The 13599-nt window shown below is 40.1% G+C and overlaps 1 protein-coding gene across 5 annotated transcripts in view; it reads right to left on the reverse strand.

Annotated features, from left to right (window-relative positions):
* KIF6 (kinesin family member 6) overlaps positions 1 to 13599 on the reverse strand; it is a 148864-nt gene that overhangs the window by 109353 nt on the left and 25912 nt on the right. For all 5 annotated transcript variants that reach the window (XR_014562509.1, XR_014562510.1, XR_014562511.1 and 2 more), the window contains exons 7-10: positions 6777 to 6983; positions 3227 to 3370; positions 1851 to 1937; positions 1529 to 1632 (exon numbers count right to left, since the gene is read on the reverse strand). Coding sequence is in view for 1 of the 5 variants with exons in the window: in XM_083732325.1 (XP_083588451.1) it covers positions 1529 to 1632; positions 1851 to 1937; positions 3227 to 3370; positions 6777 to 6983 (542 nt within the window). In the remaining 4 variants the exon portion in view is untranslated. The remainder of the gene's footprint in view (positions 1 to 1528; positions 1633 to 1850; positions 1938 to 3226; positions 3371 to 6776; positions 6984 to 13599) is intronic.

Below are 13599 nucleotides of genomic sequence, written 5' to 3' on the forward strand. Positions count from 1 at the left end.
CAATAAGTGAGATCAAGCAAAGCAGAGGTTAAGATCTAAAGGAAAACAAGCAAGGTGGGTAGCACTCTGGATAGCTCCAAACAGTGCTTAGGCTGGAAGTCATACAAAGTAGACTTGAATACTGCTCCAACAACCAGCAAACCCACACTGAGTCTCAAATAGGACTACAGCTTCCTCTGAGGAGCTAATCCCACCCATGATTAGTGAAGTGCCTTATTCTTAAATGGCCCAGCCTGTTGTAGAAGCTACTGACTCCAACAGTTTGGTGGAGGCTGGGCTTCCACCATGATTTCTGAGCTGGAGTCCTCAGAGTCTGAAGAAGGCAATATGACCTCTTCAGGCTGGAGAGACATTGGTATCAAGGGGCCTTTTGGTGATGAGACCTCTGATGAAGCAATGATATCAAAGGCTGGTTCAGAGGGCAAATCTTCCTCCCAGTCCAAGTTGTCCTCTGAATCCCCAGCAACTTCCCTCAACGATAGGGACTGAGAGCCCTGGGTTATGATACCAGTAATTATCTGGGCAAATTAAGATGGGGGTATCTGTTGTGGGTCTCAACGACACTATGCTTTGCAATGTGCTCAGCCACCCTTTAAGCACAGCGTTGTTTTAAAGAGAGGGGAGAGACAGGAGATCCAGGAACTGGTTTGCCACCCCCTAACAGCAGCCCTGCTGATTCCCCTGTAAGGACTAAGCCAGCTGTTCGCTTAAGAAAACCTTTGCAGCCTGCTATCATGGATCTACAGTTTTAGGTTTACTAATTCACGTGTTTCACAAACACAGCCAAGCACATTCTGCTTATACAAAGTAGAACCACAATACTAAACATCTGGGCATAGCATAATTTATACATTCAAGCTGACTTTGGGCCACAAGAAATTAGCTCTGTAGCACTTCTCAACACAAAGAGCATTTCTTGAATGCTTGTTAAGATTTGAGAATTACAATACTAAATTACTCCTAAACCCCAACAGGAATCTCACACCACCATCCACGGAAGAACTAAACTGCAGGAATTCACAGTTACCATTATTCACCCCTTTCCTTCCTCCTCGCAGAGAAAGGAGTACAGCTGTGTACCTTGCAAGATCATCCTTATCTCATCCCCTTTGCTTGCTCCTCTTCCCACCAGTCCAAGAGATGTGCATGCTAGGCATCCACTAGTTCTCCTTCCCCTGGCAACTAGATATCAAACCTGCAACCACCCAGAATTCCAGATGTGTGCCATGGAGGCTCTCAGGTGAGTTTACTTTAGGGTACCCCCTAACGATTCGCCATAAGCAGTACAACATCCCTAATCTTCACATTCCCATAACTGCTTTCCATGACAAGCAATCTAATCTCACACTTTCTGTTGATTATAACCCTAATTTGAAATATATTACTTGGAAATTAGGTCTATGGAAATCTGTGGGATATATTAGCATTTAAAATCAATGTACTAAGAATTGAACTGATTCCTATTATGCCACTTACTAAAACATTTCAAAGTAAGAGGAGAAAAAAAGAAGCAAGACCAAAACATTACTGTTGTAGCTCTTCCTCTGTCAGTTCTTCTTGCCTTTGTTCCCCAGTCACCATGGCCAGTTCATTTCTTAGGTCCTGAACTTCCTTCTTTAGTCGTGCTATCATCTGCAACAATGAAAGAGGTGCCTCTTATTGGCTGAATTTAAAGTTATGATTAAGAACTTTGTTGGGAATCCTCTCTCATCTTGTACAATGTTTCATGCTTTTATTTTGTCAAACATGAAGTAGATGACAGACTGAAGCTTTCAAAATTGAACTGATTTCTTAAATTAATTTGAATTCCTGAAAAATGCTAGGTATAAATAACAACCAAAATTCCTTACCAGTCTGGGGTCAATTTCTTCATTTAGAATGGCTTCATTCTTAATAAGGGCAACTCGCTGAGCAAATCTACAAGTTGATATTGATTCCTAAATGTAAAAAAAAAAAAATCTTCTTAACATGCAATTATGGACAAGTAAGTGTGCTATATAATTAATAAACTAAATCAGCAATCTTTAAAACCAGGCTTCCTCAAACTCGGCCCTCCGGATGTTTTTGGCCTTCAACTCCCTTGATCCCTAGCTAGCAGAACTAGCGGTCAGGGGTGATGGGAAATGTAGTCTCAAAACATCTGGAGAGCCAAGGTTGAGGAAGCCTGTTTAAAACAGACAACAGTCTTCAAATTCAGTGTTCACAGAATAGCAGCAAAATAAACACTTGAAGTTCTCCAGTCTATGAAATCCAAACTGAAGATGGAACTAGATAGTGTCAAACAGATTTGGAACAATGCAGCAAATGAAACCAATACAAGTGTTTAAGTTGCAAATGATTTAATAAAATAATAAGAAAATTATTATTAACAATATAGGGCCTGATCTGCCCCTCCTCTGTGCATGTGAGTAGGTGAACCCAGCCCTCCTACAAGCATATCTCTGCAGCAAGAGCAGTGCACAGGAGGTGTTGAAGGACACTTCATTATCCAAACAGACGGTTCAATAAACATTAATAGTCAAAAATGAAAATTGTCATTTTAATTACATTTGGGCACATTTCCTGAACTAAGGCTGCAGTTCTAGGTATACGTACTCGTTTTCACTGGAGTAAGAAATACCATGAGTTCGAGTTTGGATGATAAAATAAGGAAAACACAGCTTAGCTCACAGCACAGCAGCATCAGCTGCAATGTCCTCTCTGAGAGCCTGAAGGTTGCCCTAAGCCAGGGGTTGGCAAGGATTACCTCACCTGGACCGGTTCACTCCAGCAGAGATCCCTCTGTGGGCCAGATTGCGCGCGTGCTGCGATTTCCGGTATCTGTGTCTGCACAGACGCAATTTCCGGCGGATGTGAGTCGCTGCGACGCACTGCGCCAGTTTAGCGCAGCGTGTGGGGACTCGCCAAACGGGTGGCTCAATTCAGGGGTGGCTCGGGGGCTGGTTAAATGACCCCCATGGTCTGCTTGTGGCCCATGGACCTTAGATTGCCTACCCCTGCCCTAAGCCATTGTATGGCTTAGTGTTGCGTGAGAAGCAGCTTAATATAGGGTTCAAAATATAGGGTTTACCAACTACTCTGGCAGTGCCGCATCACTTCACAAACTAGGGTTTAGGGTAGAATTAAATCCGTCAGCTTATAAAACATATTTGAATGAAATTAAATGGATAAATTTAAAATACTAAATCTTGGACAGCAAATTATAATAAAAACTGAGAGGACATACATCTATGTTCCTTTTGTCTATTGAGAGTGTGGCAATCATTGTGGTCATACAGTTCCCTCCTAGGCTGTCTCTTAGCACCGAGGTCATCATAGAATTCCTGTAGGGAATATGAGACCTATTCTTCTCCGACAGAGCAATGATTACCTGCAATAAGAACAGAAATGGAAACTCTTAGAGCTCTGGTTTTGCTCTTGACTATTTGGACAAGTCACTCTAATACTAGAAACGCTTACTTTAAAACTGAGAATTTTACTATAACAGTGGCATACATTAGCAAATGTCAGACACTTTGGCTCATCAAGACTCACTCCGGTAGTGGATCAGCATAGACACTATTGCAGCGGTACCAACTGTGAGACTATCAATTTATTAGTTTTTTTACCCTGCATTTTGGCACCAAAGGAGCAGCCCAGACCTACAGATTAAACAATAGCATTAGTATACCAGCCAAAGAAAAACACTGAACTTTCCTGCAGTGACTCTTTGTAAAGTCACAGAAATGGCACAGGATAGACCAGGAGCTGCCAGTGTGGTGCCTTCCATATGTTGCTGGCTTTCTATTCCAATAATTCCTGGCCATTGGTCACACTTGCTGGGCCTAATGGAAGATGAAGTTCAACAATATCTGGGGGGCATCCTACTGGCTATCCCTTGGCTAGATCATGGAACTGCTAGAGCTTTGAAGCACTGCCCATTTCTTCCTTGCTTCAGCCAACATTTTTTGTTTCAATTGCCTCAGTGAATGAGCGGGATGAGTTCCCTCTGAATGGTGCATGAACCGATTTCTACTTTTCCCCCTTTGTAACCTCTGTGTAGTCCTACAGAAAGGACATGGTGCTGTTACCCAACAGTAGAATCTCCAGGACTGGGAAATATTTTGCACTACTGCCTTGCTCATATCAGCTCTTTTCCCCACAACATGCACTGCATAATGTTTGACAAAGGTTAGTAGAGAGGACTACATAGAAGCTGGTGGACATCTGGCATTAAGACACTTTAATCTAATGCTACTGAAGATGCTTGAGCACATTGAATTGTAGAAAACACTTGAACTTTTAAATGACATTGTCACCTCATTGCTGGATAACAGAAACAGACTGTAGTTATGATCCACCAAGAAACTGTCCAAGAAGAAACAGGGACTCCCTTGTTTCCCACTGCAAAGCAGTATTTAATTAAGAGGTATATTGTAAAGCGCGTTCTCCAATAAATGAGAGCGTGTGTTGCGGTGTGGGCTGCCAGGCCAGCCCTGTGTTGCCAGGCAGGTTAATTGTTGTTGCCTGGTACATTGATTGGATAACCGGGTTGCTGGGGCAAATTGTATGTAGCAAATTGGTGGGTGGGACCATCGTCTTTAAATGTTGGGGCACTCTGGTTTTCTTTTCTCTTTTGCAGAGTGTATCGGATCACCCGCCCGCCCTGTTTTCCAGTTGACCTTGCTTTGCCTGTCATGGGGTCGTCTGCCTTGGTGCAGGGGCCTAGTAGGAATTTTGCCATTTGGCTGATTGGCTGGTGCCATTTGGTTTTTGCCTACTACTTAGCAATTATTCACAACTTGTAAGGTTGCGGTTAGGCATTGGTTATTAAAAGCTGTTGGTGGAGGGGTCAGGATAGGCTGTGCCTGCCCCTCCAATTGTGCTGAAGGGAATTCCGTTAAAATCCTGGGGCTTGCCACGATTTCATCCAATCCCTGTCATGGGACCAGGGCTGGCAAGCCTTGGGGAGCTGGTTGGGTGAGCGGTGTGGGACTGACGCTCAGCTCAACATATCCCCAACATTGACTTTCCCTTCTACTGGCTTCCGATTGGAGCTCGGAATGTCAGTTCTGTCCCAGGCGGGGGGACAGATAGTCATAACCAATGTCTAAACAACCACTCACTGATTTTGTATTTTAATAAAGTTGTGGCCAAAATAGTGCCCCAAAACCAAAACTAAAATTACGTGTGATGTGTGAAATTATTTGAGGGGTGGCCTGGGGACCTACACACGCAAATCAAAATTAAGAGCACTTTTAATATTCAATAAGCACAAAATATGCTGTTTCAAGTTTATACTTAGTGATTTCAAAGTTCAGTTTTAAGCAGGTTATAGCAATTATCCTCAAGTCACTGTTAATTGCCAAAACTTAACTCATCAATCAAAGGAGGTACTTAAAATGCGCTATAAACTGCAACCATCAACACCAGTTTTTTATCTGGTTTGATCTTCAGTTTCTTTGCCTTCACCTCAGTTCATCACACACTCCAGACACTACACTTATGTTGCAGCTGTCTAAAAATGAGATATGCTGGTAGAATCATTAGGGTTGGGGATGTTTATTCAACATGTGGTTAGTCCAAAAGCAACAATTTGGCTACAGAAGGCAAAGTAAACTTTTTGCAAAGATTTCTCAGTTATAGTAAATCTAAATGTTCTACTTTAAATTCCCATATGCTGAAGGTGTGAAAGGTGTTAGGCACATAGTTAAACAAAGCACATTGTCCATTTCTTTCAGTTCAGACAACTTTTCTCCTTGAATGTCTGACATATACTCAGTTTCTGTGGCTTACAAATATGTTAAAGAAACTTTCAGGGAGAGAAAACTGTGTTTATGAGCACTCCAAAATCAACAAAAGCATTCCATTGTTATTAGTATTTGCAAGGCTATGAAACAATACTCCATAGTGAAATCTGTAAAAAAACAAAAAACTGTAGTTTGGCAGGTGTGATGCTTTTCTCTTTTAGCAGAACACTAAGGCTAATGGATAATGTTTTTCAAACTATTTTAATACAGTAGCAATAAAATCACAGTAGTAATAATTTATCCACAGGTTATTAATACAACACTCATGTGCTTCTAGGTAGAGATCCTAGAGTTGAAGACCAAAGAAAAAGTGTAAAAAGTATCATAATGGGGAAAGATTAGTACAGTGGTACCTTGGTTTACAAACGTAACCCGTTCTGGAAGTCTGTTCTTAAACCAAGGCGTTCTTAAACCAAGGCGTGCTTTCCCATAGCAGTGGGGGATTCAATTTACAAATGGAACACACTCAACATGTTCTGCTTCCAAGGAAAAATTCACAAACCAAAACACCTACTTCCAGGTTTGCAGTGTTCTTAATCCAAGTTGTTCATAAACTAAGCTGTTCTTAAACCAAGGTACCACTGTACTAAACACGTGAAATGCTAAGGCAGAAAAGTGTATATATTGGCTGTATAATTCAATAGCTGAGATAAAATCCACGATGGCTTTGTTAGGCTTTCCATGAAATACACCTGCCTTTCTTTGGTCACGGAACACAAAACATTACTACATACTGCATTTCAACAGCTGCCATTGAAATTGTGTTTAAGAAGGAAGTTCTATTAAAAGGTACAGTGCAGTAAAATGGTATAAGGAAAATTATGTTCTCCATGCTATTACCTCAAATAAATTACGCTGGGAGACATTATACTCCTTCTCTGAATCAAATGATTAGCCATAATGCCAAGTGAAATGGAACATGAACATTCTAAAAGCAAACTACTACAACAAACTAATAGCAAAATGAAGAACTGACGTCAACCATACCTGTTCCAAGTAATGTAATGACAGATTGATATATTTGGCTTCTGTCAGCAACTGGCCTCCAACTCCAGTCTTTGCAACACGCTCTGAACCAGCCAGATCCACTAAATGTAGTTTGGAGCGTCGAATGGTTGCAGAACCTGGCTCTTTGCTTGAGATATGAATGGTGAAAATACAATGTGAACGAGTGGAGGCTTGATTCATCGGAGTCTGTGAGACAAAGAATTTAATAAAACTCAGCTGCAGCGAACTGAAATGCTTACAAAGTAAGGGGAAGAGATATCTCCTGATCATATATAAAATATAAATGTGACTAAGTTAAAAATGCAGGTCAAGAAGACACATTCAAACACATTATGAACATAGAAATCGGTTGGATCAGACCCAGGTTCCATCAAATCTAGCTTTCCCACAGTGACTAGCTAGAGGTTCCCAAAAGACAAGATGGGCATGAATGCAATAACTCCCCCCAATGCTCTTGTCCCCAGCACCTAGAATTCAGTCCATACTGTCTTTGTATATGGTGGTGAGGAGTCTGTTTATCTATCATGTTTAATACCTCTCTCTTGATAAAACCTGTCTTCCATGTATTTGCCTAATTCCCTTCTAAAACTGTATATGCTAGCAGCCATAGATCCAGTCTAAGTCCCACTCCCTTCTGTTAATGCTTACTTTAGCCCACAAAAAATGTCTCTGCAGCACTTCTCAGAACTCCCTTCTGTTCTGCCCCCACTCCATAATGCCCCTTCTTCAGGACTTAGTAGAGCAGTTTAAAATGCCCAGGGTTAGCTCAGCCAGCTGGGTCACACTGAGACAGAATGGGGGGGGGGGGAGATATGACAGCATAGCCCGACTGAACCAGGAACCAAAGGCGGAGGAAGGGGTGAGTGGTGGGGGCGGTCCTCCCCAGGTATCAGCACTGAGGGGGTGACAAAATGCCTGGCGGCACTCATCGCAAGACCTGCAGCATGCCTGAGCCATGTGTCTTTCCTGGGAGTGACACAGTGGTTAGGCGCCTGCAAGCTCCATGCTGCCCCAAATGGTCCACCCACCACCTCCCCCTCAGCTGTAGGGCGGCTGAGTGGGAGGAGGCTGGCAGACTCCTTGGAGGCCCCACAGAGCGTCCTGCCCCAGCTCGCCCCGTCCTGTGGGCAGCTGGCTCCGCCCCTGGGTGCAGGGCACGCGTACCGCCCCAGGCACCCGATCGGCTTGCTCCACCACTGGCAGGAACTTCTTGACTCAGGCAGAGATCCACTGGATCCTTACCCCACTCATCCCAGCAGATCTTGCTACAGGGGAAATTTGCCTGTCTTCAGCCTTGTACAGCTTTGACACAATCTCATTGTGGGTGCATGATATGTGCAAATAAATGCAATCATGCAGATATTATTTATTTATTTATTTATTTATTAAATTTATATGCTGCCCTTCTTCCGAAGATCACAAGGTGGTTTACAGCATTAAAAAATGAAGACTGAAAATACATACCAAGAACAATAAGAAAACCAATAACCCTCTCCCACAAACACATTTAAAAGGCCACAGATAATTTAATCAGCCAAAGCCTGGTTATAAACAGACATATAAATGTCTATAAACAAACATTTTTGCCTGGCGCCTGGTAAGTTATGGTGTTATAGATGTCTCAAACTAATACTGGCCAGTGGTAAATGAGTACTGCACACATTTCATGAGTGAAGTATTCTGACTTAGAGAATTTTTATTCCTAGTAGAAGTACTTATGTCAGAAAGACTAGAACTCTAGAACTCAGCTTCCTAAAATGCCTAGGCCACAAGTAGTTTTTTCCATCACCACACCCTTTCTACTATATGCCATAGAAATCACTGTGAGAAAGCGAGTTGGTTTAAAAAAAATTAACAATCCTTAAATTATATTAACAAGATTTAACTTGATGCTTTGCCTTATCATTTACTGTCTATTCCATGTGGCAGTTCCAGTAAACAGATTTCCTCAAAAGAGAAAATTCCAAAATCGTATGTAACCCAATAACATCATAAACTATTAATCAGATGCAATGATGGAACATTAACGTAACTGTAATGTAGTTCTACACCTTCGGCTTTTTTTGCTAAAGCACACACATAGATGACTTGGCACAAAGTAACAGAAAGAGAAAATCATTTATCAAAATTGCCACTAAAGCAAGATTACTGTCCCATTTGTGCATCTTTGTTATGAAGCTCCATTGCATATCCACTAGGCCACTATTCAGACAACTTGAAATTAAAAAGAAAGACAATATTTAATAAGGAGTTAAGAGTCCACTACAAAGATTTTGCTGGTGATTTCAGAACTCTTTTCGTCTTGTTAAAAACATCCCAAACATATGTGTCTGAAGTCATGAAGATGAAAGGGGATTACAGAACGGGTCAATTTCAGAACAGATGGTTTCTATTGCAAATCTATATCTAGAAAAAATATATGGATTCCAGTGACTTGCAAATAACTTTTTCTATAACGGGATTCCATGACATCATAAGCTACAATGCTTCAATAGTTCTTGGCATCATGAGAGGAGCACAAAGGGCACATTTTATTCAATTCAAACAGTTCCTGTGACAAACCCAGAGTTTATGGTGGCTGCTTTAAGTTTCTGCTTGGCTACAATTGTACTGTACTCCCTTCCCCCAAGTTGAGAGAGCAGCAGCAACAACTGCATAGCTCTCAGCTATTACATGGCAAAATAGGCTCATCTCTATCACATGCCATCTCAAAATACCCAATGCGGTTCATGCTAGGTCAGCCCTTGTTGTTCACTAGTGGTATTTTAATGTCTGGATATAATAAGGTGCATCGGTTTGAACAATATTCAATACGTCAGATTTTGGTTAGAAAACTGCTGAACAGCTATTTCACATTTTTATTCCCTTATATTTCTAGTATTGTGGTATTGTGAAATTGTGCAGCTTTGCCAAAATTAAAACAAAGATAGATACCAAATTCAAACATTTATGACGGCAGCTAATAAATATCAGTAATGACACATTTACCACTGTGGTCACATGAAAGATTACCATCCACAGCTTTGTGAATCACCAGCAACGTAAAATCTTGAGGAATTGGATGGCTTACTGCTCATGTTATTAAATCCATTTGGAGAACATGGGTCACGTGAACTGAAGAGGCAAATTATTTGCAACATAGAAGATTTCTGCTAATGCAATGGAACTTTCCGTTCCTCTCCTCCTTTCCTGCAGCTCCCCAAAATCTGCTTTGGAGTGTTCTCCAGAAAAAATTCCAGGGTGAGAACAGTAAGACAAAGTCTTACTTTGCATGGAAGTCTGCTTGTACACTGAAATAATCAGATATCACTCACCATCAAATTTAATACACAAAGTTCAAATTATCCCTGCACATCTTAGAAAATACTTGCATGGGCATTTTTAAATTTTTTATTTTTTTTAGATGAATGGGTGCACTGATTCCAACCTTTCCTTATCAACAAACCACAGCATGTTCCAAACTCAATCTAAGCTAGCTCCATATTCATGGGATTACACAAACGTTATGGTTTCCTGTGGTCTAGCCCCAGCAGTGCCCGTTAGTATGACACCTTCTTTATATATGAACAAAGTAGGATATATTGTACACGTAAAAATCATTCAAAAAAATTCAAGCCGATTCTGTCTTTTTCTGGCAGCAACAATAAACTGTCAGCATGCTACTAGTGAAAATAGCAATTAATGAGATTTTTGAGAAGGAAAAGTCTCTTGACAATTTGGAATGGATGCAGAAAATGGATTATAAACCATCCCCACCCCCCAAAAAAGTTCCAGTTTGTCTCTAAGGAAGTCTCTTCTTTATTTTCAACTCAAAATGCTTCAAAACACTAGAATGGTCCTTTAAAATGTGCAAGATTTAGAAGAATAAACTAACAGATAATGATAATAATAGGAACTAAAAGAGAGGTAACTCCAATATGAAGGTCAGGAATAAGTGTCCATGGTCATCTTCAGATATTTAAAATTCTTACTTTTGATTGAAACATATGTGAACACTGCCAAAACTCTTTGCTCTAGGCCCTCCCAAACACAACTGATAGACAAAATACTGCATGTGCACTGCATCCCAAATTGATGCAATAGTAGAACAGAGCAATAAATCGTACAGCAATAAAATCCTGTACTGAAACATTTCCATTCTCATTAAAATAGGCTACATTTGTATTAAGGAAAACTGAATACCAAGCTGGAGACTAAATTGCATGCCTTCTTTGATCTAGCTTCCTAACAAAACAAGATTTGAGATTTCTGAAGCATCTGCATGCTATGAGTCATTATTTCAACTTTTTCTGTTGAATGATAAATAAAATCCTGCAAAGAACTACTCACACCGTAAAGCCTTTTTCAACTTGAAAGGCCTACGTTATTTTGAAAGTTCTGTAAATAGAAACTGCACTCTTTAGTTTAGATCCATTTCATTTGTGTTGGCTGAATGGCATAAAGAAAGTGAAATCCACTTGGAAATCCACCATTGGCCATTTCCCGGTCTCAAGAGATTGCCAAGTCTGAAGCAATAGCAGGAAGACATGCTACAGTCCTTCAGGGCAGCCTCAATTCTGTGAGCCAGAAGACTTAGCACAACTCCTTTCCTGATTAGAAGTTGCGGCTTCATTATGTCTTGCTATTGTGGTAACTTTGTTGAAATAGAATCACAGATTTGGAAGGTACACCAGAGGTCATCTATAATCAACCTTCTGACAATGCAGGAAATCCACTGCTGTAGCATCCCTGATAGGTGACCATCCAGCCTCTGTTTAAAAAAACAACAACCCAATGCAACCTCTGTTGTGTTTAAAAATAAAAAGAAAACCAATGCAAGGGAGCCCATCACCTACCAAGGCAATCCATGCCATTGTCATTCCATTTTCCCAATGTGAAACTGTTAGTTTGCATTCTACGATCTGGAGCAAGAGAAAACTAATTTATTCTGCCATTTATGTAACAGGCAGCCTTTCAAATATTTGACTATGGCTATTATCTCTTCTCCAAGCTAAACACACCCAACTCCTTCAACTGTTCTTCATAGGGCATGATCTTCAGACCCCTCACCATCTTTGTCACCCTTCTTGCAACATGTTCCAGTTTGTTAGTCTCTTTCTTTAACTGCAGTGCCCAGACCTTGATACAGTACTCCAGGAGAGGTCTAACCAAACCAGAATAGACTGGTGCCATTATTTATTATGATCTGGATGTTATTTCTTGTGATTCTGTTGAACTGCATTCACATCATCATCATCATCAATTTTAATTTGTATACCGCCTTTCTATCTTACAATACTCAAGGCAGTTTACAAGCTGAAGAAACAGAAAATGTACATCTTCTAACAATCTAATGCAATACAAAACATAACTTTAAAATTGGCAGCCTACATCAAAATAGCAACATTCAACCATTACTTAGAATAGTATAACATAATAATAACATATAAAAGTTAAACAGAAATCCAATCAACAGTTACAATAATATCTAAACTATAATCAGTAAAACAACGGCAAGCCACAGTAATACTAAGTTCCTTTCTGCCTTGGTCAGACCACACCTGGAGTCTTGTGCTCAATTCTGGATGTCACAATCAACGGAGGATATTGAGAAGTTAGAATCTGTGCAGAGAATGATGACCAATATAATCAAGCATTTGGAAACCTAGCCTTGTTTCGCGTTTCACTTGTGGTCATCCTGTACTGTTTTCAAGTTTTGTGCCACCCATTCTATGTTTGTGCATCTTATTTTGCCTAACTAGGTGCAAAACTTTACATTAAACTCTGGTTAGAGTGTGCTGATGATAATACCAAGGTCGTAAGTTTGATCCCCGTATGGAAAGCTGCACATTCCAGCATTGCAGGGGGTTGGACTAGATGATCCTCAGGGTCCATTCCAACTCTATAATTCTATTATTCTAATATCATTTTGCAAATCACTACAAATTAATTTGGGCCCGCCTGATTTTTAGCTGCCTCGATTCAATGTGCCTCGATTTTAGCTGCCTCGATTCAATCTGTGTTTGGCACAAATAGTTACCAGTCAGCCTAATTCAGTTCATGATTTGGACAAATGTGTTGCACAATACCATAAAACATGCATTTCCATGAAAAAAAAATTAGTAAAGGGTAATTTTACACATATACTCAAAAACCTAAAATTATGAACAAATCAGGTTCTTTTACCTAGAATTACAAGCTCAGAAGAATTAACTAATGTGCAATTCTTATTTAATAACTTTAAGAAACCTCTAAAGCTGGCTGAAGTTTTGAGGTTGCTTCTAGTGTTCCGATTTTAAAAGCATGTAACTTTCTTAATAATTTTTCCTGCAAATGTTGGCTTTGCTGTAAGGACATGAAAATGAGCCGTAAGAACTTGACTATGTACTTCAGGCCTAGAGACTATGTTTTGCAGATGTTTTCTGGTTGCCATAGTAGCTTCTGAATTTGTTTCTTTCAATATGAAGTTGGTAACCTCGTTTTAAAAAATGACAAGAGTCAATCTTGTCGTATGCTGCTTCATCAGAAAAAATACTGACCAGTTAAAAATAAAAAAACTATTTTTATTTCTCTTTTGGATGATAACATAACCAGATATCCAGTGTTAGTATTAACATATACATAATCTTAAAAAGCCAGACCATGACATTTTACACAAGCCAAAATGAGTGCTTCAAATGTGCCAAAAATTCTTGCTTTCCAGGTGCCAGAAATCAAAAGTCTTTTTGCCTTGTGTTTGAAAAATTCCCACTGATTTTTTTTTTTTTTGCTGCTCTGAAGTTGTCTTATAGATTTAAGCAAAAGAGCTCTTTTCACTAGTGAA

This window comes from Podarcis gaigeae (assembly GCF_964106915.1).
Source record: "Podarcis gaigeae genome assembly, chromosome: 3".
NCBI lineage: Eukaryota > Metazoa > Chordata > Lepidosauria > Squamata > Lacertidae > Podarcis > Podarcis gaigeae.